This window comes from Ischnura elegans (assembly GCF_921293095.1).
Source record: "Ischnura elegans chromosome 13 unlocalized genomic scaffold, ioIscEleg1.1 SUPER_13_unloc_1, whole genome shotgun sequence".
NCBI lineage: Eukaryota > Metazoa > Arthropoda > Insecta > Odonata > Coenagrionidae > Ischnura > Ischnura elegans.
In genome coordinates, this window is record NW_025791657.1 from 13,320,270 (window position 1) to 13,348,069 (window position 27,800).

At 37.4% G+C, this 27,800-nt stretch overlaps 2 protein-coding genes across 2 annotated transcripts; one reads left to right on the top strand and one right to left on the bottom strand.

Annotated features, from left to right (window-relative positions):
* Positions 1–627: 627 nt before the first annotated feature.
* On the top strand, positions 628–25,879 carry LOC124172084 (zinc finger protein with KRAB and SCAN domains 1-like). Its single transcript, XM_046551491.1, has 8 exons — positions 628–1,004; positions 1,114–1,251; positions 2,967–3,134; positions 9,751–9,870; positions 15,432–15,563; positions 16,804–16,876; positions 24,670–25,233; positions 25,821–25,879. Exons 1-8 carry the CDS (start codon positions 864–866, stop codon positions 25,877–25,879), a joined length of 1,395 nt encoding a protein of 464 aa, XP_046407447.1. The 5' UTR covers positions 628–863.
* LOC124172166 lies at positions 3,284–6,717 on the bottom strand. Its single transcript, XM_046551585.1, has 2 exons — positions 5,742–6,717; positions 3,284–3,917 (listed from the first exon to the last, which is right to left on the bottom strand). Exons 1-2 carry the CDS (start codon positions 6,694–6,696, stop codon positions 3,595–3,597), a joined length of 1,278 nt encoding a protein of 425 aa, XP_046407541.1. The 5' UTR covers positions 6,697–6,717; the 3' UTR covers positions 3,284–3,594.
* Positions 25,880–27,800: the final 1,921 nt, after the last annotated feature.

Here is a 27,800-nt window from a genome sequence, read left to right on the forward strand (position 1 = left end):
TGAATATTAAGTAAGACTGAGTTTGCCAATAAAATGAATGTGGTATGTATTTTTATATTCTTGATATTTAAATTTTCCTACTTCTCTCTTAAAAAAATTCCATTAAAAAACATCACTCATATAATTCAAATGAAAAATTGTTTTTTACGGCCTTCTTTCAAAGTTAATTTTGTGTCATTAACGTATTTTCTGAATATACAATATCTATCAATTTCAATATATTTTATGATTTAAAGAGAAAGATAGTCACCTTATCTACACTTTGGAGACCTATTTTAATGCTAATTTACCTATATGCCTGTAAAAATTTTATCATTGTATAGTCGTTTAATGTGTCTCACTATCACCGTTCAACATAGTGCTTTATTCCATTATCATTAATGTTGCTTGCATAGTCTTAAATGAAACTTAAGGTATTTATACTCTTCGTCGACCTACACAATAGGAAGACGGCGGGGATCACAATTGAAATTAACACATTTTTTCTTCCGTTAGTAATCAGAACGCGCACTGATTGTAAGCCTGCTATGTGCTCGTGCCTTTAGCGGTATCAATTAAAACTAGCCGTCAGCGAATGCAAGCCAATCTTTGCTTGCATGATTTTATAATAATATTTTTCATGAATATTCTCGTTAAACTTCTCTATCCATTTTGCTGTGGTGTATTTATTTTTTTGAGGTTATTGTGAGTTATTTTAAGTTAAAAATTTAAACTAGTCTTTCTCCGTGAGCATTCAAAATATATACTGTATTCATGAAGGTGGTTTCCGCGACGAATTTGGAGATCTTCGTGTGTCATGTGTGGATGTTTTCATCGAGGATTTAACATAATTTAAAGGTTGAACTAGTGATTGAAATTAGAACATGAATAGTACTGCCGGGATTTTCACGGACTTTTGCAGACTATGCATGAAGAATAATGATTATTATTACAACATATTCACTTCAAACGTAGCTTGCAGAGTAACTGTGAAGGATGCCATGCATGGTTTACTCGGTTTGGAAGTAAGTAGCAGGATACATCTTATCGACTTTTCATATTGATTTCTTTATTCTGTGTAATGAGCATAATTTCAGATTCTTTCAATGTATAGCGTGTTGATTGCTTTCTTAGGTTGCTGTGGGAGATGGCCTGCCTACCACCCTGTGTCCATTATGTTTGAATAAGCTCACGGAATTCAGTGTTTTCAAAAAGATATGTTTAGAATCTGACGCAAACCTGAGAAAATTTTGTGGGAGTAATTACTCTAGGGTGAGTACCTACGTGTTTTCTTACTTGAAGAGTGGTGCATGTATTGTTTCCCAGAACGTAAAGGTGGAGTCTTTGCTTTGTGCCGACAGCAATGAGAAATCGAGGTAGATAATTATTTGCGGACTCATCTTATTATAGCAGTAATTTGATAAAACTCAAAATTGTGGTTGATTATTCCCTTGATGTCACTACTTGAGATATAGAATGTTGTATGACTGCTTGAAGGTAGTAAATTCGTCTTATTTTTAAAAATACTCGGATCAGAGATTAAAAGTAAATGGAGTATAATTTTTGTAAATTGATAATATTAGAGAATTTTAAAGGCCGTCGTACATGGTTGACGGAGGAGTGAATGTGGCCCAGTTCCCGGAACCTGTGTTTCTGAATCAGTGACTCTGTGCAAAGTGCATGTTAACATGAAGTTGGTGTTTCAGTAGTGATAAGTGAAGTTATTTTGTTGTCTGATTAAACTAATTCTTTATAAAACAATCATAGTGTATTGGGACATTCAATTTCGCAAATGACAAATTTTCCTGCTATGGAATTCCTAGGTCGCGTTTTTATGAGTGCTTGGCTAAGATGTGCACTGGACTGTTTTATTTCATTTAAAGATGGCTTATGTAATGAATTACTTTTTTTTATTATTTGAGATGGCTATCTTACATAACAGTCTTCACATCCTTGGCTTGCCATGAGACATGCTGCATTTTTTGGGGTTGTTAACAAAAGTGTTTTGAGTAAAATTTGCACTGGGTATTTTCATTATAATTTAGATTTGTGAGTAATTCCATAGTGTGGGAAATGGAATGGTTTTGCATTTTTTAAATAAATTAAGTTTATTCAATTTTGAGGTTTAGGTCAGAAATAGCCTTTTCTGGGAATTCAATGACATATTTATTTGAGATTTTTTTCTGAAATACTTTCAACTTTATACAGATTCTTTGGTAAAGTACTTTTTCACCAAAATTTAGAGAGCAAAAAGATAGCTGTATTATTAACTATTTATTTCACCAAGTGTTGAGGTTTAATAATTGAAAAATCTACTAAATGAAAAGGGTTTCATCCACCCGACTATTGATGTGGAGCTGACAGAATTTCTTTGGTTCTTATTTATCTCTTTTGTCGTGCCGAACAATATCCACTGCATTGGCTGCTCAGGCAATACTCTCTTGACCATTGTAATTGGTCCCAAATATCTCTAACTGCTGCCCCATCTATGACGTTTTGTGCCCATGGACATTTTTTTCTCCTCGTGGGCGTTTCCCTACAACTATCTCTTCCAAGATCAGTCTGAGGATTTCATACTTTTCTGCCTTAGAAAGTGGCTAACATTTGAGATTTACCTCTTTTCTCCTAGATTTCATATTTGGGTACGTATAACCAAGAGGTCAATAACAATGGATATGAATCAAAAACATATTCTGCATCAAAAATTCATATTTTAGACACCACTGCTGAAAACATTTATTTTCTGATTCCATGGCCCCAAGGATGTTGTAATATGGCCAAGATGTGAGTCAGCATACCAAGTGTCATCCTTCATAATTTGGTTTCAGTAGCTGTTTGGCTTTTGAGTTATTGATTAACAGACACCTCTCAATTTTTACGTAATAGCTCAAATGACACATTATAAATCCGGTGTTATCAAGATTAGAAATATGCTTCATTTGTTGACACTGAAGGAGGCGAGTTTAACACAGTTACTTTCTCCACAGAGTATCCAAGGGGATGAGGCAAATGATGACGAACTGGGGTCCTCCGCTGACACAAAAGACCTCATTCATGATGTGATACAAGGCAACTCACATCTCACTCGCTCAGTCCAAACAACTGAAATATACATTCCTGTGTCAGACCCCCATCAATCCAGAGCTAATATGTTGGTAAGTTATAATCTCATCTGCAGTGAAGAATGAGTTAAATGAGCTTAATTTGTAGATATTTACTAGTTTGCATGATTAAATTGCTTTAGCCCAGTGTACGCGATGGGTACAAAGATAAATGATAAATAAATAACCGAAGGACCAGGCGGTTTATGATGATTGAAATTGCTATATATTACAAAAAAAGGAGAACTCTCCCGATCGACCATTCTACCTGGCGACCAAAGGCTGACTACCTACCCTCGTGCCGGAACACGTGGGGGCAGTTACAAAATTTGACTTCACACAAAATTTGACTTACTCTGTTAACAATGGAAAAACGAATTGAACTGGCGGGAACTCAACTAGATTACACAGACTTCAAACATTCCGCCCACCTTCTCTTCGCAGAAGAGAACCATTACATAACAACAACAAAAATATTTAAATGAACATAGATTTTAAACTGAGATTACAATATTCATTTTAAAATTATTAGATTATTCACTGGTCTTTTAAGCACTGAATTTGCAGTTTGAATTGTCACAACTCGGACATATCCATCATCACCCGGGTGAACTTTTATTACTCTGGCTAGTTGCCAACGCGCTGGTGGAGTGTTGTCGTTGCAGGCAATCACGAGATCCCCAGCCTTGATGTTTGGGGTTGATGTTGCCCATTTCTGTCGTTGCTGTAGAGATTGCAAGTACTCCCTCGACCAGCGTCGCCAATAATGATGAAGCATTTGCTGTACCATTTGCCATCTCTTTAAAGTTGGAATATTTTCCTCAATTAATGCTGGCTCTGGAATTAGATAAGATGAAGATTGAATTAAAAAATGAGCAGGAGTCAACGCTTGGATATCATTAGGATCATCTGATAAGGGAACAAGCGGGCGGGAATTCAAACATGCTTCCACTTGACACAATAGAGTTGACAGTTCCTCGAAAGTCAACTTTGTTTCCCCGATAACCCGTCTTAGATGATGCTTTGTTGACTTGACTGCCGCTTCCCAGATCCCACCAAAATGTGGGGCTGTGGGGGGATTGAAACGCCACTCCGTTCCATTAGATGCTAAGGCCTCAGCGAGGGTGCGGGTGAAGTTGAAAGATCTCTGGAACAGTTCTTTTAATTCTCTGTCAGCACCCACAAAATTAGTTCCCTTGTCACTTAATAACAAGGAGCAATGACCTCGTCTCCCAACAAATCGTCGGAACGCTGCAATAAATGCTTCAGAAGTGTAATTAGAAACTGCTTCCAAATGCACAGCACGAGTGCTCAGACATACAAAAACACATATGAAACCTTTGTATGAACTTCTACACTTTCCTGGTGAGGTCTTAATGCTCACAGGTCCAGCATAATCAACACCAGATTTTGAAAAAGGTCTGTTAGGCATTGTTCTGTATTGTGGCAAATTACCCATGATTTGATATGAAGTACTTTTTCGGTAACGTTGGCACACAACACATTTATGGATTATCTCTTTGATTTTCTGCCGTCCTTTCAATACCCAGTACTGTGTGCGTAGTGTTGTAAGAGTTAGCTGTACCCCACCATGCAGTGTACGCTTATGGCAGTCTTCGATGATTAAGCGTGTGAGTGGATGATCACTGGGTATGATCAACGGATGTTTCTCATCCTCAGAAAGTAATGAATGCTTTAATCTTCCTCCCACTTTTAATAACTTTTGATCAATAAATGGCGTTAACCTGATAAGCACACTGTTCTTAGGAATAATTTCATTTTTCTCCAAGATCGAAATTTCTTTAGAAAATGCTTGCCGTTGTGTTATGTACACTAATAATAAACGAGCTCTGATAACTTCACTTGGTTTCAAAATTACTTCAGCATTCATTAATTCAACATTAAACCATGATGCACTGAAAATTGGATGCACTAGTTTTTTTTCTAGTAGAAAACGTATCACATAAGCCATGACATGCACTGTAGTTTTTAGATTAGAGTACTTTTGAATGATATTAAAGCCACTAGCTTTAATTGTTGCAGTATTTGTTGATAAAACAATAGGAATTTTAGATTGTTCATTAGTTCTTCTATTAAAAACTGTTTTTGGCCAAAGTTGGTCACACTTAGAGAGCCAGTCCGGTCCTGGCACTTTGATACTTGAGATTTGAGGTAAATCGCTGTAGAAAGTTTCCCATTGCTCAGCCTCCGTTCGAGGCAAAGGTTCATCCCAATCTATCTTAAGGAGCCAAAGTTTTTGAAGAAAGATTTTGGCCGTAATTATCACTGGCGCAATCCAACCTAATGGATCAAATAGTTTAGCTACGTTGGATAACACTAATCGTTTAGTCCATTGCTCTACCTTTTGATCAATTTTAACATTGAAGTTAAAAAAGTCTTCACTGGGTTGCCAATTAAGTCCCAAAACTGCAAAAATGGAATCATTCGCAAAAAGTGATTCCGGTTCACTGGCTTATAACTCTTGTGGCAACCACTGAAGTAGAGTAGAACTATTTGAATGCCATTTGCGAAGGGAAAAACCGCCCACCATGCACAAATTAATGACATCTTTTTGCTTAGTCAATGCGGTGTGAATCTCATGATCATCTTGTTGAATCGTAAATACAGCTGAATTGTGCGGTAGGACCGCATTTGTCTCACCAGATAAGATCCACCCTAGGGCTGTGGCCATGGCAATCGGATGGTTTGCTTCCCCTTTGACGACTCTACCCTCCACGACTCGGGCGTGCACCGCGGCTCCAAGGAGTAGATCGATTTGTCCAGCCTGGAAGTATTTGGGATCAGCAAGCTCCAACTCCTTCAGATGAGGCCAGTTATCCCTGGTTAGAAGACTCGGTTTGTACAACGTTACCTTGGGTACCACCAGAGCCTCAGTGTGACAGCTAAAAGTAGACATGAATCTTGGCTTAATTATAACACTAACAGAGCCTTTGCATTTCATATGATGACTGTTACCAAGTCCACTGACAACCACCGAAGCTGATTTTTTATCAAGTCTAAGCCTTTGACAAAGTGATTCCGTAATGAAACTAGACTGAGCGCATTGGTCAAGTAATGCTCTAGCTAACACAACATTTCCATGAGGTCCTTGCACTTTTACCCACGCAGTGGAAAGAAGTACTGTCTCAGGCTTGCTATCGATCACATTAGTTAGTTTATGTTCGATAGATTCTTCAGTAAAAACAGGAAAAGAGCTTGTTGATTGGTTCTTCACACAGTTTTTCGAAGATTCAGAATTAGTTGAAGGCTCATGTAAAAATGTATGATGCTTTTTATGGCAAACCTGACAGCTCTTTTTTGATATGCAATTTCTCAAAACATGTTGTCCAAAACAATTGAAACAAAGATTCTTAGAAAGGACAAATTCCTTCCGTTGCTCTACTGATTTATCACGAAATGTTTCACAATACGCCAACCAATGGCTGCGGCCACACAAAGCACACAAGGGATTTTTCATTACGGTTGATCCGCCCATATGAAAACTCTTTGATTTGTATGATCCACTCTTTTCATGAAATTGACGTCGCTGTTGCATGCCCTTGGGAGATCCCGAAGATTGTTTATTACCACAACTTTCCAGACTGTCCAAACTCATTATTTTTGTTTTTAGGAAATTTTTAAGAATCTCATAAGTAGGAGGTGCAGTTGAATTCTCTAATTTAATTTCCCAATCACGTCGCGTTTGTGGGTCTAATCTCCTTTCAGTTATAAATACAATTAAATCATCCCAGTGACATACTGGACGTCGCAACGCTTCAAGTGAGAGCAAGGGGTTCACTGTGCCGGCATAAATGCGGCGTAATTCAGATGCTGACTCGTTTTGCATCGATTTAAGATCAAATAGCGCAGCAAGGTGAGCACTAGTTATGCGTCTATTATTCTCGTAATAATTTTGCAAAGATTGCCACGCAAGAGTGAAATTTTCTTCTGTGATAGGAATAGTTCGTACCAGGTCAGCAGCTTCACCAGAAAGACAGCTTAACAGGTATTGCAATTTAGCAACCTGCGAAATATCTTTGCGATCTATTATCATAGACTTCAGGAGATCTCGAAAAGTTTCCCAATTTCGGAAATCACCTGAGAATTTAGGTAACTCCGGGACAGGTAATCTAACAAGGTGATCACCCTCACTATGGGAAGTTTTATTCTCACCATTCCGTTCACTTTTACTTGATGCTGATACAAGGTTTATCAGAAATTCCTCAAACTCACCCTTTCGTTGCAAGTACACTTCCTCAGCATTATCTAGGAAATGAGAGCAAAAATAATCATTCTGTAAATCTAAATATTCACTTTCCAGTAATTGTTCATGAGCATCATTAATTTTTTGCCAATAATTGTCAATGCACTCCATTCGAACCTTACAAGATCCGCGATTCATTTTTGTAGCACCTTCTTTTTTAAAGTTTATGAAGGAATTATTAATTTTCCTTAGATAAGTCTTTTGCTTTTCGTAAAAGCCTTCCATTTTGATATGTCACTCAGTCAATCAGATTAGATAGTTCTGCTTGAGTTCGACAAAATTGCGTTCACAATATAACACTTTGATATCATTTACTTAGGTTAAGCCACATTAGCTAGATAAGATTTTCAATTTAGATGAAACTTGCTAAGTAACTTGGGCGTTATATAGATAAATTGAAACAATCTTACTGATTTTCTGATGACTGCTAGCCCCAAAGACGCCCTCTGTTGTCGATGTACGATGCCTTCGTAGACGTCCGATGATAGTACGAGCGGGGATGAATCAGCCGTTGCAAGGACGACGGCACGATGCACTCCTTCCCCCTCCGATTTCCTCTTCTCCGAGCTGCTTTGAAGAGCTGTCCCTCGTGCCTCCGTCATGAGCCTCACGGTAGATAGGGATGACCAGCGGGACTTCTTTTTCGTCGATGAGTTCCATTAGTCCGCCGATACGATTTTTCTCCGATAAACGATAATTATATGAAACATTGACCGCCAAGATTCGCTAACAACTCCGTTAACGAATAAACGGGACCAATAATCTGGTAAAGATTAATCCGGCAGAGATATAACCGGAAAGATATGTCCCGAGAAGATAAAACCGGTGATGATACGTACGACCTCTGCAATGCGATGATTTTCAATTTGGCGATGCTGAGATCAACGATACTGAGTCCGGAAAGATAGGTCCCGAAAAGATGAGATCCTATGTAATTCAGCACTATCCGTCGCGATCCGATGAGTTCCGATATGATCCGACGTATCCGATGAAATCCGTTGAAATCCGTTGACATCCGGCTCGAAGGACCAAAAAATATGTACGCGATGGGTACAAAGATAAATGATAAATAAATAACCGAAGGACCAGGCGGTTTATGATGATTGAAATTGCTATATATTACAAAAAAAGGAGAACTCTCCCGATCGACCATTCTACCTGGCGACCAAAGGCTGACTACCTACCCTCGTGCCGGAACACGTGGGGGCAGTTACAAAATTTGACTTCACACAAAATTTGACTTACTCTGTTAACAATGGAAAAACGAATTGAACTGGCGGGAACTCAACTAGATTACACAGACTTCAAACACCCAGTGTAACTGAATGCATTTCTATGGTAAGTCACCCTTGCTTGTGTGACTAGGGAGACCAGATTCCATGAGGTGAAAAAAGAGGACAGCACCCTATTAAAAAAGATGTAAGAGTAAAAGTAGGACACTTAAAAAACATTGTCAATTTTATAAGTTGGATCAATAAATTTATTTCCTGTATGTATTTAGGTATATACTATTCTAGATATTTACTAGGTTATATGATGAAATATCTTTTGCCCAGTGTAACTGTAGTAATTTCTACGGAAAGTCACCATTAAATAACGAACTTTTGAGGGGGCCCGAGCCCCCTCAAAACTCCGTTATGGGTGTGAGGAAAAATGTTTCAGGCTTGTCGATTTTCCCTGAGGTGCCCTGATATCGAGATTTAATATGACTCTTCAAAAATGCTTAAATTACTTTAAACTCACTACTCATAAAATTTCCTGGGGCAAGATCCCAGGTTCCCCCCCTCGCCCCGAATAATTTTTGTCTGCATCCCTGGTTGTAGGGGTTGGTTCCGGTATCCTAGAACATTTTGGGGCCATTTATTTCAAAATTTACCATGTGTACGGCTTGTTATAGCACATTTAGGGCGTGATTGATTTAACTTGGGGCTGATGAGGTATTGAAGGGTTGGTTGACCTTATAGTGTCGACTGAGCTAATGGCCCTTATTCTAAGATAAACTTAAACACTGTTGAGAATGTTTCCATCTGTATTGATTGATAAAATTCAGCTTTTTTAAGTCCTCTCTTACGATCAAGTTGAAGGAGAGCCATATATCTGGAGCCTTATGCGAAACCTGGAAGGGTAAAGCCACCCAGTTGGGATGCAAACCTGCTACCTCTGGGTTGGAAGGTGAAGACTAAAACTGCTTATACTGTGGCAGGCAAATGCAGAAGCATTGTACAACAATGTGAGCAGAATTAACTAGTCATTCAATGGTAGTTGTCACTAAAATCTCACACAAAAATTCTTTTGGCTTTCGAGTAAAAGGGAGATTTTATTGTTATTACTTGTAACCATTTGCATTATCATATTAATGTGTTATTATTTTGCCTTTTTTGATTGACACTCAGCATTGTCTTCTAGTTTAATCTGAAAGAGGAGAGCGAAGACCCTCTCAGTGAAGGTAATTATTCTGTGATGCACACAAGAGATCCAGCCATAATTTCGACTGATGTCCCAGACCCATTGGCGACGGATGACTGGGTAAGTGTAATTTTCCTTTGTTCAGCGCAGTTTTGCTACTACATAACTTCAGTCCTCCGTTGTATATTCCAATATCGCTGAAGACTCGTTCACACGTTCATTATTAGTCATTTGCAAATTATCACTTCAGCAATCACTCTTGTTAGTTTAATCGAGTGATTACTCTGAATTTAGCATCAAGCGCAATTGTTTTTTACGATCACAATGATGCTGAGGATTCCTATAGCTTTTTCCATCACTCGTCTGGTCACTTTTTCTGTTGCTGAAACCTCATATCAGCCGATCAGAATGCTTATTCATATGGAGAGATTTCAGCACAGCATTTGACAATAATGGGAACATCATAGAGCTGTGATATCGGAAATAATAGGAGAAGTGACTGTGGGAGGGACCGTGTGATTCAGAAAACTGATATTTCAAGCTGATACTTATCCGGTCCGGAAAAGCGATCACTCAAGTGATCAGAGAGGGACAAAACAAATGATGCTATGATGCTTTACCAGAAAAACAAAAGCTTTATGCTTACTTTCTAAAATTTGAATGATTAAACTTGAAGTGTGTCATAATTCTTAATTAGAACTTTCATTGGCACTTGTCATGTAAATTACAGAAAAAAATTTTGGGCTGTATTGCTATTCATATTTTGAAGTTTACTCGTACATTTCCAAACAGATTCTGACCACTTTTGTAAGGGAGATAAAGGGAATTGAATTCCCAAAGTTTTTTTTATTTCTGACAAAAAAAGAGGTTTTTCCGGGGCTCCCGCATAACCATTAAATCCTTAACACCGTAAATATGCCATTAATTTAGTCATTTAACCGGAAAAATTTCTGAAATATTATTGTAAAATTATGATTGATGGACCAAAAAGAATCAATACGACTATCATATTTCAAGGTCAATCGCTCATTTATCTGCAAACATATGTACAAAGCGCATGTATTGGTTCGTGTTCCATGAAAACACATTGGCCATCAGACTTCACCAAATCTGGATAACCACTAACTTAGATGTTCATTAACCCTGGTGAAATTTCAGGCACTACCTAACTTCCGTGCGACCCTTCTCCCTCTATTTTCCCACTCACAACCTAAAGCCAGCACTGAATTTTTCCAATCATGCGTGAAGTCATAAGAGGTAGAACTTTTATTGCAGTGTTTGCATTTACTGAATATGTCATTCGTTACATTTTTAATTGCTGTAAGGCCTGTGATTGTTACTTGATCGATGATTCATCGTAAAATGGTGTATCAGCTGACCATGAATTTGACAACATTATGACCATGAATGCCTGGAAAAAACTGAACTTTATTATTAGGTTAAAGTGGGAACCCTGTGTGTCGTTCTTGAAAAAAATCTTTCAAATTGAGTGACTCACTGCACTGAAGAGGTTGGGGGCATACAGCTGCTATGATCACTCACCTTTTTCTTGCTGAGCAAGTGAGGGCTTTGACGTCACGGCACTTCCCACTTTTGTGAGCATAGATATATGTACTATGCTCACTTCCAATGGCCACAAAGCAGAAGGAAGGATCATCATCACTAGTAAACAATCATAAGATTGGTTTGATGCAGCTCTCCTATCTGCTGGACATTTTTTAGCCAACATATTATTTCTCTTTTACATCCTTAACCTGGATCCGCCCAAAATATTTTTTTTGAGATTTATAATTGATATTCAAGGGGAATGCTAAGGGTCTCATATTTACAACATTCTGAAAATATTACATTGATCGGTTGTGTAGTTTCCGAGATACAGACTGTGACATAAATGTCACATTGGGTGGATCTGTTGTCTTTTGATGCAAAGTAATATTTCCCCAGAAAAAGCAAATATTTTTCGCATTTGAGCTGCACAGTTCATTTAAATGATAAAAAAACACTAGAAAAACATATTATTATTTACGTACACTATTTTCAAGCTTTTGTTTAAATTTAAAGTAAATTGTTTAAAAATTTAGCAATCATTTTCAGAGTTCCATTGCCCGTGATTTATAAATTTTTCAACGTAAAGTGTGATGTTTTAAGATGAACAAATTTTCTGGATTTTTCAATGTTATCACACAAATGTGGAATATTGAAATTTATAATGTTTATATCATAAACTTGTCCAATAAACATCAAGAAAAATTATTTTAAATTTATGTAAAGTTTTCGTTAGGAGTGTTATGGAATTACAGAACCTCGAATTGACACAATCAATGGATTTGTTGATGGTACATTTAAATAATATTTTTACATGGCTAATAAGTAAAACAGTTGAAAATGCATTTCCCAATTTTGGAAAACACAGAATAAATATACATATTTGAAAATTATTCTCACAACGCATTAGAGTGAAATACAGAATAAAATTGAATGAAATTTGAATCAATTTGTTTCAAATAAACTATAGATTGATTTAGAGTTCAATGCCGGCGTATACGTACCATTTTGAGTGGTAAGTAGTAAAGCAACATTTGTCCATATTACATGCATCGCATGCAGTGCAGTTGATGGAAGCGCAATATTCTCCAGCACGGCGACGCCATCTTTTATTTAGTAAAACAGGGACTAATTGATCATTAGCATCATAACATATTTCACCGTCTGCCTCTGTTGTAAATGAAGTAGTACGGCGGCTACACTTGGCTTCTCATCGATGTATGGTCAGTTATGTTTGCACTATTACACGCCTGACCTCTAATTGTGACATGTAAGGACCAGATTTGGCTTGTGAACAGCTTCAGATTATAAACAGCTACAAGCAAAAGGCAAGGAAAAATATTCCACCACCACCACCAAAACTAATTGTATTCCGCCAAATGAATTGCATGCAAGGATGGATACCAAAATACATAATCATACTCCTGCCAAAAGAGAGTTTTCTCAATGGGAAAAATCTCCCTGAAACATTTTTTCAATTTTGTGATCTACGGGCGTAGCTCCCACAATTTGTCTTTCATGCCAGGCATCGTATTGTCTGCACATTGAAGGTATTTACTTATGACAAGGAATCTACTCCTTCGCTTGGCTACGGCAGGCATTGAGTTGTAAACATCCCCAGAATCTTCCCGGGAGCATCGCTTGGATTGAACCTTGTTAAAGCCCCATAACAGTAAAATTCCAATGAAAATTTTCATCTCCTCTATACTGATACTAGGATATGAAAAAACAATAAACGTAGTATAATTATCTTATTCTGCTGTGAGAAAAAAATGTCATCCGAAAAAAACCATTTCAAAAAGGTGTACACATGATTTTCCCTCAATTCAGGAAGATCTGTTTCGGGGAATAACCTATACCTTACAAAAAGAACTTCCCGTCGACAATTGGCTGCTTCTATTTTTACTTTTTTCTGTTGGAGAAGTAATGTAAGCTTCGTTGACTTCGAATCCTTTTCCTTACGAGTAAGGTACCAAATTCTTCCAGACTTCTCTTGAAATTCATTAGTATGTATTATCATTATCAAGCTGCAAAACAAGCTCCACTCTTGCCCGAAGTTGTCTTCTCGTTCAATTTTCCACAAGTCCTACAGCCTGGTCATCTGCAATGTCCTCATCAGTGACAATTATTGATTCTGGTGGCTCAAGGTATATTGATTATATGTACTTCGTCAAAGTCTTCGTTTTCCGGAAGCTTCACAGTGTAATATCTCTGAGCTATCGATGTCAAGAATATTAAAAATTTTAATTCAAAAGTAATTACCGGAATAAAAGTTATTAACGCAAATTATCGATTAGTTGATAAAAAATAAATCTTTTGGCGAGAATGCAAAGGAAAAAACGTTGAAATGCAATAAATTCTAACTAGAGCATAAAATTCGAAACTTTGAAGATTTGCATAGGGATCCGCCCAATGTGACATTTATGTCACAGTACCATTTATCAGAGAATATGACAAAAATGGATTGCAATACCAAACATGTTAATGTATTATTAATAATTTTGCATCATTGTGTAGTTATATACCAAAAATTGTTTCTGTAGCGCATACAGTTAATGAAAAAATTAATTACTTACACAAAGCGAACGTCCATTTTTAGTGTCTAGGGAAGGCGCATAAGTACCAGGGGTACTTAAAGGATAGGTCTTCACTCTCACTTGACAATTCTTACCTTGAATTGAAGCACTTAGCTTCCTCTTTCTAATAAGGTATAAAACTTAACAATATAACGTGCCCGAGTTATTTAAAAGCCATTAGAGTGGAGCGATACAGGGTGTGACATTTTTGTTACATTGGGCGGATCCAGGTTAAAGACCTGTGCTATGAAACTCATTCAAGGCCCTTCCTTGCCCTTATTTCCTTCCACCTGTCCGTTTACAATTGTGGTCATTGCACCGTCATGTCTCATAATGTGGCCAACTGCACAATTCCATATTCTGCTAAGGGTTTTTAGAAAATTTATCTTTTCTCCCACTCTTCTTAGCACTTCCTTGTTACGTACATGGTCAATACCCTTAATCTTCATCATTCTTTGGTAGTACTACATTTGATATGCTTCCTCCTCTCGACATCTCTGCTGCTGTCAACGTCCAAGCCTCACTTCCATAAGGAGACATACTCCATTTGGAAGGAAAACAAGTGAAATTCATGATACCTATTGTTGCATTCGGTAAACTCACACTCAGTGATTGTGTTGTGGTGATCAACTGATCACCAAGTATAGTGCGGCTGAATACACCAAATGATTTGAGTCATTCCTTGGTAAATCGTTGAAAATGAAAAAAAAATCATTTGTGATGAATGATAAATTTGAAATGAAATTGGGTTACGTTGGTTGTGGTTGGTTGCCTTTCCACAAAATCAGTTGATGATGCAGTTTCTAACCATTCCTGCCAAAGAAAAATTGTTCCCAAAAAAGAATTTATGTAAGGCGTATTCTTACTATATCAGATTTGGATATTGTGTGAACTGTAAACGGGAAATTATGATGGGGACTCAGGATTTGTCGTTTACCATTGTGAGGTGATTTTGATGGAGCTTGTTGTAGGTATATAGTTAGTAGAGGACACAACTCAAGTATGAGGGGAAATGAAAAACTTGTTATACCTCACCACCGAACAGTGGCATTCAATAAATCAATCATCGTTGCTGCATGCTGCAAATGGAACAACTTTGACTTACCATTATGTAAATCATCATCACTCACCTCTTTCATGTAGCAAATGTAATTTATAGAATACAACCACTTTTTGCATGAGTACAAGTCAAAATAAACAGTGACAACAGTATTTTGAAGGAATTCAAGTTAGACTCAAGTCTCAGTCACACATTCAAGCATTGGAAATATATTTATTCACACATTAGTAGTGATTTTGTACTTGATACTTATTCTACCTTTTCTTGATAAAATTAATGTTTTTTTTCAAAAACTATGATAGCCTATTGTACAGTTAAGTGCATATAATTGTGATGCACAAGCTGTTAACAAATTACACTGGTGAATTTTTTGGGGTGGTGTGTACATATATATCAATGCTATTAGGTAATGGGAATCATTTTTTTGGCGAACTCACAAAGCTATTTCTATATTTCCATGTCCTTGTCTTTAATGATGCTGATTGTGGACTCATATGCAGGCACAGGCGTCATTATCTACCCAAGGAGAAGAGGCGGATGCTAAAGGCATAGGAGTCAATGTGGAAGACCTTGGATCTATGCAGGTTTTAGCCAAGAGAGAACTATCTCCCAAGGAGACTGATGCCAGTGAGGTATGCATGAAATTCACATTCATTTAAATTAATGGATGAAAGTGATATCTGGGGGTAATCCTGAAATTCAAGTTCTGTACACATGGGCTATTTTGAAACCTTGATCATTATTTTCAAAATTGGGCACAATTTTCTGTGACCGATGCCACTTGGCATGGTTTTTGGGTAACCTAATATCACCGTTCATGACAGAAAGGTAGCTCATGCAATATCATGTATGAGTATCTTTGTGTGCATAGTGAAGCATGAATGGGCTCGATTGTAAAGTGTTTCACCCTCCCCCTACGATTTCCCAATTTTCTGATATCGTGGTTTTTCCATGTTGGGTATGTGACCGGTGAAATGTCACCATTTTTCCCCAACCCCTCCATCCAAACAGGACCTATGAGCAGGGAACAGAGTGTGACATAATTAATACCCCCTCCCTCTACAAAATGAGAACATGCTTTGACAAACCCCCCTCCCCATATTGGGGATTCTAAGAAAACTTGCTTCTTTCCGGGTTTCCCCCACCTGCCCCAGAAAACTAAGCCTCAGTGGGTTATAACATCTGGACGAATTTCAGCTCATGGTGACACATGGACCCTGGCTTCATTTTATTGCCAAAGGCTATGCCGGTCAGCTGAAGGTGTGTGCCTGTCATGTGAAGGAGAGGTAGAGAGAGAAGAGAATCTTGGAGGATTGACTAAGACGTGAAGAGTGGTGAAGAAGAGGAAATAGGAGAACAGAATGGTAGATTTCCCATGCCAAGAGGAATAACGTAAACCCACGATGCCTCAAATAAAATATTTTCTCAGTTCATGATTAAGGAAGACACAATGACCCCGACAGCTGCCAGCCGAGGAGGTCATCCGCATCCATGACTGAGAATCAATAAATAAAACAGTTATCCCCCAATACATCCCCGCTACAGTTAGAAGATTCACGAAGAAGTCCTCTATATCCCCCAATCAAGAATGGAAGAGCTAGCTGTGAAGAAAACTTGCTGCCCCATATTAATTGTCCCTTGCTTTTTTATTATTTTGCCCTCCTGTTTTCCTCATGAATGACTGTATATTTCAGTATTTAGGACAGAGTGTATTATTGGATAGTGTTTAGGTTAATTGTTGGTGTTGTCACCTCATTTGTTTTTGTATTCGTGCCAGAGATTCACTCGAAGTTAATGTTCTTGTTTCATTTAAAATAATTATTATAGAGATATCACTTGTTTATGGTAAATCTTAAATATGCCTACTTTCAGCCAACTGATAAGGGGAGTGGAGAGCTGGTTCAGAATGGGACAATGGCCATGGAGTCTGTGACGGAGGCTGTGGGTGAGTGCTCTTCAGTGCTTGAGATTGAATATTCACAGAAAAGACTTGTAACTAATTCTGACAAGGGAATATTAGAACACCAAATCTCAGAATTCAATCAAATTTTGCTAACCCCGCATAATTTTTTTCATACATTGATTCTATTGTCTATGTTACAGAGGAGTTCATGAATATTTCAACAAATTTCTCCGATATTTTTTATGTTTGTCTCGACCCTAAGTCCTTTGAGTGACAACTGAGCACCTTAACCACTGTGCTAATGCTCATTTTGCAGAGTGGCTCTTATGCATGAATACATTTGAACTGTAAATGTTTAACTGTATTTCAGTTTAAACAATTTGGTTATATAACCCCAAATGGTGGCTGATTCAAGGACAGCTTCCATTCATAACATAACATATAACAGTAAAATGTAATTGAATTCTGAGATTCGGTTTTTGGACACTCCCCTTTGAAGGATGCAGCAGCTGAATTTGTCTTCCATATATACTCTCTTTTGTTTATGTTAATAGTTCTTCTGGAGAATATTATCAGGTCGGCAAATGTCTAGTAAAGTTTTCATCATGCTTCAGTGATATAAACCAATATTTGCAGCCATGTGCATTCATATGGGGATTCCAGCATACTTTACCTAACAATTTTGCCATTAAGACTGGTTAATTGAAAATAATTCCCAATAAATTACTTGTGAAGAATACTTAGCATATGATTCCTGTTCCCATGTCAATTGCTGTGTCCATAGACAAAATTAACATGGAACTTGTTGAAATGAGTGAAAATGGTTTGGTTTAGTTATGATGTAATGGGAAAATTTTGCTTTGATACACAACCCATCCAATTCACTTATTTGTGCTTTTGAAATTGTGCTTTAGTAGGTGTAACAGGTAATCATGGAAGAAGTGAAATATGGAAAAAATCTGATTTGGTTAAAAATGGGCTAAGGTAAATTTTAATACCTCACGGCTTCATCCAAAATTTTTGAAAGCAGTACAGGGAAGTACAGGGCATCACCCTCATTGAGGGTGAACATGAGAAGTTTGAATCATTAGGATGGTAATTTAACTTATTATTGCTAGGTTTATTTTTCTCATTGGGATGCTTTAGTGCATTTTGTTCATTGCTTCATATTTTAAGTACTTAGAGTGTTGTGATAATTCATTCTGGGCATGTTCTATATGAGAATAATATTTTGAATTGTGGTCATTGCTTCAGAAAATAGGTAAACTATAAGGTTCAAGTTAGGTATTTGCAAATTGAATGCATGTGGACAACCTGGGATTCAGGTATCATTGCCATTTTTAGCTTTTTCAAATGAAGTCTACAAATCGACAAAGCGAGGAATTGAAATAGACATTCTTACAGAGTTACTCATGAATCAGACTTTACTGTGATTACTTACTAGACTTAATCTATGGAGAATTCAATCCTGAATACAGGGTCCGCCAGTGAAAGCGGACGATTTTAGGTGGACTTAAGATGGATTAGGGAAGTGGTGTTGGGGACGGCTAGTTATTTGTTACAAATTTTACAGTCTGCCAATTCCGTTCGTCTTTGCATGCAAAGCATTTTATTTAACCCTCATATGGATTATCTGCGCCTTAGCGACACTCGTGGTTTTAAAAGTAGTGTAAAAATTTTCCATTCCAATGGATCATTTTGAAATTTTCAGTAGTCTATTTTTTCCGGTTTCTTTGTCTACATATAAAATTTTGTTTGCATGGTGTCGATATTTTACATTTTATTGGCCTCTAATGAAAAAAGTTACGTCGTTGGATTTATAGCACCGCTGCGGCGCTCAGTATTTCCTCGTCGCTACGTCGGGGACTGCACTCTCAATGTTAATGTCAAAGCAATTATGTTTCGTATGAAATGTTATAATCTATTTATAATATTATTATTTAATTTTCTAAACTTTATAAACAAAATGGAATTGTTAAACAAAAGGAAAATACAACTATACCAATTTTTCTTTCTATTTTCCCTAAGAATCATAATGTTTGCCTCGATATAATGTTCATTGAAAAAACTTCATCTTTTCACAAGAATAATTCATAGAATCTCATGGCTAGCCAAAGTTATCCTGGGCCTCCTACTTATTTTTGCTTGGGCCGAGAATTTCCTTGTCGCTACGTCAGGGACTGCACTCTAAACGCTAATGTCAAAGCAATTATGTTTCGTATGAAATGCTATAATCTATTTATAATCCTATTATTTAATATTTAAAACTTATAAACCAAGTGAAATTGTTTAACAAAAGGAAAATATTACAATACCTATTGTGCTTTTTCTTTTAGCTAAGAATCATTATGCTTGCCTCGTTATAATGTTCATTGACAAAGCTTCATCTTTTTGCAAGAATTTTTCATAGAAACTCATGGCTAAGCTAGGTTGTTTTTTCCATGGCTTCCGTCTTAGTTTTGCTTGGGCACCTTCTCCGCTCCACGTCCACGTACCTGCCGTGGTCATATTAACCTTTGAGTAAATCCCAGTGTTACTCTGTTTAGAATTACACCAAGCAGCAATTCTATGAAAATTTCAACGTAATGCATTATCGAAATTCGTGGAATAATGCTTTCTAACCGTCGTGTGAATATTTCTCGTTGAATGAGCAACTGTAACTTGCCAGGAGATTCAGAGGTTTCACCGACTACCGTGAAGAACACATTGCACGGTTACTGTTATATGTCTTGTACCTCTAATTCGAAAATATTCCTTTGCAGATACGATAGTCAATGCAAAATTGCTGACGTTTATATAATTACCGATGACGTGACAGTTTACCATTGGGGTGAAATCAAGATTACTACCCAACTAATTGTGTGATAGAAAATAATTTCTTTTTCCTGGCCATTAGTTCAGTATTTGCATGGTAAAAATCGTTTTATGATGTATAGGAGAATAGACAATTTACTGTGAAGTGAACATTTGTAAATATATTCCTCGTTTCTTTGTGTACTCAATGCACAGATATTTTATTCATTGGGGGGTTTTACTAACTTGAAGGGATGAGTGAGGAGGAGAAAGGAGAAGAATTGCCAGGTAGGTTGTTTTGAGGTGAAGGGGTGGTAGTGTGTCGACTGCCAAGGATCAGGGAATACCCAGATCGTTAGGCCAGGTAAGAGTAGAAAACCCTTATCGCGAATAAGGTTGGGAGTGCAAGGAGACAATAAGATACAATAGCCTGCTTTTTCTTTATCTTTCCATCGCTGCATGAGGGACAGGGAACAAAAGCCTTGTCAAAACGCCTCGCTGTGGCCCTCCCTTCATTCCAAGAAGGTCCAGCTCGGGTGGGTCATTAGGGCAATGGAGAGAAGTTCAATAAACTTTTGTGGGCGGGGGAAGAAGGCGGTGAATGGCGAATAAGGAAGCTTAGTGGGAAGGTATGGATAATCTCAATGGTCTCAATGTTAGGGTCAGTGAAACGCTACGGAAAGAAAAGGTGAGGGAAGTCCTTTCAGCTTGAAGGTATTTTTGTCACCCCAGAACATTCTTCCTTCAGTCCCTCACGTAGAGCTGGACGAAAGAAAATAGGCGCCTGTTCCTTCTTCCCTACCACCTATAACCCATACTTCTAAGAAGTTATTTTCTTGGATTTCCCACCAATCCAGGAGTAAACCCTCATCTGGTACACTCCCATGCATCACATTTACTCGTCCATCTCTAAGGAAACGTCCTCAGTGAGGGAATGGGGCTCCGCGGTCGGAAAAAAATACCGGCTCTTCTAGCTCCACCTTCGAAGCGCCGCGGCGTTTGGTTGTTGGACACGTCGCTAATTATCCCATATTCGTTATATTACAAAACCTATAGGACTGTATTTTTTTAATTGCAGGTTATGAGCTCCCAGAATATTCGTAAGATTTTCCTTGATCGCCAGAATCCTGTAAAAATCACGAAAGTAGCACTCGTCTCTTCTCACTTCACCTACAGCTGTTTCATTATTAACGTTTAAAAACTTATCCTTCAGTATACACAACAAAGATAAAACATATGGGTGGACGCAGTGAAGCAAAATTATGTCATATGGGCATAAACGAATTTTATTCGATACTCATTTTTAGTATTTAGATACATAAAAATATAAACAATATAAACATTAAAAAGCGGAGTTAGTGTAGCACTGCATATCAAAAAAATATTTCAAACAACCATTACACACGAAATTAAAACTTTCATTCGAAAATAACAGACAAAGGGAGCAGAAATAGAAAGTATTACGGCAAAGAATGGAAAAGAATGCAGCGTTTAAGATTTTTTGTTATAACTTCCACAAGAATGGATTAAATCTAGCAATACACGGTGAGAAATAAAGATAATAGATGTATTTACCATTATCAATCAGAAAACTTGTAAATTCAGGCTAACTTTGAAAGATAATAGCAAAAAATGACGCGGCGCCGCTGTGGCGCCGAAAATCCAACGACGTAACTAAATTTGTAAATCCATATGAGGGTTAAATGGTGGAAGCATTATGCATTTCGTCATTTTAACATTCTGTATAACTGGTCTGTTTTAATTGATTTTGAAACCAATCCATCCCTAACCATCCATGCTCTCAAAAAAAGACTTGCAGAAAGTGATGGCGGCGGCACATTCAAAGAGAGAACCAGAACTCTTTCGACTCTTCTCTTATTCCTAATGCATTCACTGAAGCTATGATTTAAAAACTCGGATCTAGATCTAATGTCTTCTGTGGCTTTGGATCCGATGTATCCGCTAAAGGGCAATATCCGCGGATATTTTGAAATGAGGCATCGGATCTGACCATCCTGAATGTTAACCTAGGTATGACATCATTAACCCTTTCAAGGCGGCGGAGTTAACGTCTTAGCCTGACTGCGGTACTGAGTCCCAAGAGACTTCTTTCTCATGGTAGGGAGCATTTTTGGAGGACATTCGTTAAGAAGGGTCTCGCAGAACCTTTTTCGACCCTTCCCCGCTGGGACTTCACATTATCTCGGACTCCGAGAGTAGTTGTGCTCCCTCCTTTCCGGGTTAACGACCATACCTGCGACATTGGTTTGCGGTCAACTTATGTATTGCTTATATGTATTTAGCACGTGGATAATTGTCGCCTGCAAGTAAATTGCAGACTTTGAATTGAATTCCTCATTTTTTTCTGAGCATTGCCAAAGGGTCTAGCAGGTTGCGATTGTGAAAAGTGTCCCCCAATATTTTGAGGAAATAAAAAATATACACTTACAGCGTATCCAAAATTATGCGTTTACCCAAAATTTCAGGCCTCAACAATGGAAAACAACCCCAGAAAAAAATTGAAATACGATTTTTAGTTTTTTTAACCACATATCTAGTTTTTATTTTTGTAAAATCGTTTTCTTGATTTAACAACGTGTACACTATCATGGTCTACCATTCTTATTTTTTTTATTTTAAACCGAAAACAACTTTTAAATACGTTTGAAATTATAAAAATTAAATAAAAATTTGATATGTTATTTACAAAAACAGGAATAACTGTGTATATGAACTGAACGTGAGTATATGGCCGTCGTCTCCCGGGTAAGGAAAAGGTTAATAAAATATTTGGAGAAAGATAAATGGGCAATAATGAGGTAAATTTTAAGAAATTACCTTCTAGGACAGCAAATACAAAACAAAATATTTGTAGTGGGTAACCAAGGACAACAATAGCAGCAAGTGAGAATCACATTCCCTGAGGGCAGACCACTCTATGTCAAAAGAAACTTTTGTAACCACTTACCAAGCAATATTTTTTTTAAATATTTCAAGTACAAGTATTAACCTTTTCCCTACTAAATACTTAAATGTACGTGTGGACGTCTCTTGACCCGGGAGGCGGAAGTCGTGTATTTTTGTCTGAGATTTACGTGACCAAGACTACGAAAGCCGTATATATACACTGTCTACCTCTCCCCCTTTTATGACGGTCGCGGGTGTACGACGTCTTTGTTTCGGGACAAAACACTGCGGGGTTTAGGCTGTACCCTCGGAATCCGGGTTACGTTAAAAAGGTCATGCAATTGGTTACCCAGTCAGATTTTAAAATAAATATTTGGTCTTTTCTCAAGAAATATAAACTAAGAATTGAATTATTTGTATTTTGAGCAGCGTTTAAAATTTTCAAACGAGATTCTACGATAAATATTAAATAATATCTCGATTTCAGTGTAATTATCATATTACGATTGATAATGCTTACCCGAAATTGTTTTTAAAATTTTTTTGCATAATTTTGCACTGTTCCTATTCCACTCATCTTCCTTTTCTTGGGAATATTTTCCTCCGCATCGGACGACGAATCGTCTGACGTAGCCGCGGAGAAGCGCAGCTCCCGCGATATCCTGGATGTCGAGGGCAGCGATATAGATGTCAATTCCCCGTTCCCAGATCATCGTCCTCGGAATAGAAGCACAGGTCTCCATCCTCACTACCACTGCGGGTCAAAATTTCCAATATCTGTTGATTCGTTTTCAATCTCTTTGCCGTGATTCCAGCCGCAGCAAAGAGAGATTTAAAAACACTGGCGGTACACTGCCAATTTCTCACGACGAATACAGTAAAGTTATCACTCGCAGAATGAGAACGTCAAACGTCTGAACCCAAGAACGACTGACACAGAAGTGAAGGGAAACGTAATAATCAAAAAGAATTGTGGGTATTGTAATTGTAGAACGAGAATGAACTTATCCCATTCTGAGAAATACGTTTCTATACTGATGGATGCAATTCCAGAGAAGCTCCACAGGTGTTCTGAATGCCCATGTGGAGCGTACTTTCCAAGGGATAGGTACCCAAGTTGACCTGTGACAGACAAAGAGCTTTTATTGCGTGGATTTTTTACCTAGAGTAATGGATTTCGAACGAATAGTTAATGAGATTTTTGGAAGGCTTTGAATTCGATATTAAAAATTTTAGGAGCATATATTTGGCATTGAAATGTTTGATGCATTAAATCCGTTAGTATGGACCTTACAACTTCGTTTAAAATTTGAAAATGCTCAAAACTAAATGAGGAATTCAATTAAAAGTCTGCAATTTACGTGCAAGCAACAATTATCCATGTGCCAAATACATATGAGCAATCCATTAGTTGACCGCGAACCAATGCCACAGGTATGGTCGTAAACCCGGAAAGGAGGGAGCACATCAACCCTCGAAGTCTGAGATAATGCGGAGCCCCGCTGCGAGGGGCGAAAAAGGTTGGAGCTCAGAGGGTGTAATGATCCTCTAGACCCTTCTTAACGAATGCCCTCCAAAAATGCTCCCTACCACGAGAAGGAAGAGTCTCTTGCGGCTCAGTATAGCAGTCATGCTAAGACGAAAATTCCGCCGTCTCGAAAGGGTTTAGCTGGAAATTGTGTTTGTGAGCTTTTATTACCTCCTTTCCCCCATAGTTCCTGTGTATTTGTATATTTCATATTTTAAGCCTTGCAAATCAAGGATGTATTTGTGCTGTAATAATAATGATAATTTTTCAATTCGATGTTATGTGTATAAATGCCATTGGTAAATATAGTTTATGATTACTTCTGTTCATGAAAAAGTGTACTGAGTAGTTTTTTGGAGTAGATACTTAGGGTTAGTATGCAATAATTGGCTAAATTTCTCGGAGGAGCAGTGCCACTCAATTTGTGAAGAAACATTTGGAAACCACAGTAAAATATTAAATGACACCTTGTTTTGAGTGTAGCATTTAAACGAAAGACAGGTTGAAGTGGCTTTCTTGATATCTTTGTTATGGCAGTAAATTATGGCAGCAAGTCGCAGATTTCATATCTTACTTTACTAATCTTTCATGTGAAATTCTTTTCTAGAGCTCCCTGCTCCTGAAAGAGCCTCAGCCTTTTTTGCACTCCTTGAACCAAAGATTATAGCATCACATTCGAAGAAAGGAAAGAAGGTGAAAAAAGAAAATTTGTCAATTGGAAAAGATTTGTCCCTCAAAATTCTTGTTTCTAGAAGGGAAACTGTGAGATCTTTTCAGCCGTCCTCCTCCAAAAGTTTAAATCAGCTGATATTTAAAAGACATGGGATGAGGCAAAAGGGAAATGAGCTACTTAAGGAAAACTTTGGAGAAACAAGGGAGAAGAGAAATGTGATGCAAGCGAGGACAAGCTTCATTGTAGATGGGAAACCATGCACAGGTAATCATCACACAGCAATGAAGCCCTATTCCTGCAATGGATGTGAAAAGTCGTTCTCTCAAAACAGCAGCCTTGTCCGTCACATTCGGACTCATACGAAGGAAAAACCTTTTCCATGCTATGAAGGTGATAAATCTTCCTATCAAAACAGTGACCTTGTCTATCACATTCGGACTCACCCGAAGGAAAAACCTTATTCCTGCAATGAATGTGATAAGTCTTTCTCTCAAAAGAGCAACCTTGTCGATCACATTCGGACTCACACGAAGGAAAAACCTTATTCCTGCGGTGAATGTGAAAAATCTTTCTCTCAAAGGGGCAACTTTGTCGCTCACATTCGGACTCACACGCAGGAGAAACCTTATTCGTGCAATGAATGTGATAAGACTTTCTCTCTAAAGGGCAACCTTGTCCATCACATTCGGACTCATACGAAGGAAAAACCTTTTCCATGCTATGAAGGTGATAAATCTTCCTCTCAAATAAGTGACCTTGTCTATCACATTCGGACTCAAACGAAGGAAAAACCTTATTCTTGCAATGAATGTGACAAGTCTTTCTCTCATAAGATCAACCTTGTCTATCACATTCGGACTCACACGAATGAAAAACCTTATTCCTGCGGTGAATGTGAAAAATCTTTCTCTCAAAGGGGCAACCTTGTCGCTCACATTCGGACTCACACGCAGGAGAAACCTTATTCGTGCAATGAATGTGATAAGACTTTCTCTCTAAAGGGCAACCTTGTCCATCACATTCGGACTCATACGAAGGAAAAACCTTTTCCATGCCATGAATGTGATAAATCTTTCTCCCAAAAGGGCAGCCTTGTCCGTCACACTCGGACTCATACGAAGGAAAAACCCTTTCCATGCTATAAAGGTGATAAATCTTCCTATCAAAAAAGTGACCTTGTCTATCACATTCGGACTCACCGGAAGGAAAAATCTTATTCTTGCAATGAATGTGATAAGTCTTATACCTCCAAACATAACCTTTTCTTACACATGCGGGTACACAGGAAAGAAGCCTTATTCTCGCAATGAATTTAAAAACTTTCTCTCAAAAGATCCACCTCTTATTTCATTGGTTAACTCTGTGTTAGGTCTTAGTAGTCTTATTAATTGGTATTCAATCGTCACCAAGGTAAATAATTCTTCTTACTAGGAATACTGCTTTTTTTAACAAAAACAAATTGTCTCATAATGTTGAAAATAATATTTTAATATTCAATTAGGTCTGTGACCTTATTTCATAAATGTTCGAGAAAATTTACTTCACTATATTGTCAAGGATTATATGATTAATTTATATATTTTTAAATGCAAATTTATTACTATTAGCAAATTGTTTACACAAATGTAAGCCATACATTTCTATACTTCCGATAACAGTTTGTGGCAGTTTTTCCCAAGAATAAATTATTATATAATAGATATCAATGCTAATTGTGTTATTAATACAAAAGGTAATTTGTCTGATCCATGTTATTTGATGTAGTTCCTGTATGTAATTTATATGAAAATATTAAATTGATGATAATGTGCTATTGAAGAGAGAGTGGTACACTGAGTGACTCATCTGTTTTAATTGTTGCTGTACCCACTTTCCTATTAATCATTACATCAACATTGAGTTGTAGTTTGAATGCGTGCATCACAATCACTATGCAATTTTTTGTTCAAATGGTAATAAAATTCGTCCTCTTGAATACATTGCCATCCATGGTTAAGGCTCAAATGATGAATGCAGGGAATTTCTTTCTCAAATGAATCACCATAAATTTTCTGGTAACTGAATTCCTTGGATAGGCATCAACCAATTAACTTCCCAGCTGTGCATTTATAGATTATGTTTTTATATAGGATATTGGTCGTATTTCACGTGTGGTTTGGCGTGTCATCATATAGGAATTAAGTTGATTTTTTCATGGACAAAATATTTTACGTAAAAAGATTGAGCAATGAACATATTTTTATTGTAAGTAATTAAAAGCACCGGTTTATTAAGTCCGCTAAGGCATTGCTATCCTGTAGATATTATGGAAGCGAATTCATACAAATTTAATCTTTCAAATTTTCTCTGATTATTTAGTGTTACACATTCGTAAATTTATGTCAACATTATTAACATTTAGGTGGAAAGATTTTCTTTGACATTTACAATCACTGATCGACATATTCTCGAGCTCTGTTTACATATCTCATTACAGTCACTACATCTTTAAATAGATACTGATGTTAGTACGTGTATTCCGCATCAATACTTAAGTTTTATTTAATATTTATAATTTATTGTGAGTACATTATTTAGATAAATTAATATAACAAAGTTGTATAACTAATTTTATGGACTTGGAGGACAGTTCCCAGCCGGCACAGCCCATAATGCAGCTATATGTGAAGTGGATGCAATGTGTGACAGGATGCGCTAGGTACCAAATATCCTTCTGTCATCCTTTGCTATTTGCGCCTATGTATGCCATATTTTTCATGGTGTGGTTTAATACTTAATAATATCTGCAAATCCTCGCATTAATTATTATAAAATCGTCAGATTATGAAGATGATGAAGTAGAAGATGTCTACCAAGATAAAGCGGAAGTTATCAAGCAGGTAAGAGGGGAAGAAAATCTTAATATTTTAGGTGACTGGAACGCCGTCGTCGGCGAAGGTCAAGATGGAATAATAACTGGGAAATATGGGTTAGGTAACCGAAATGAAAGAGGAGAAAGGCTACTTGAATTCTGCACGGAGCACAGGCTAGTGGTTACCAACACTTTATTCAAAAATCCCCTGCGA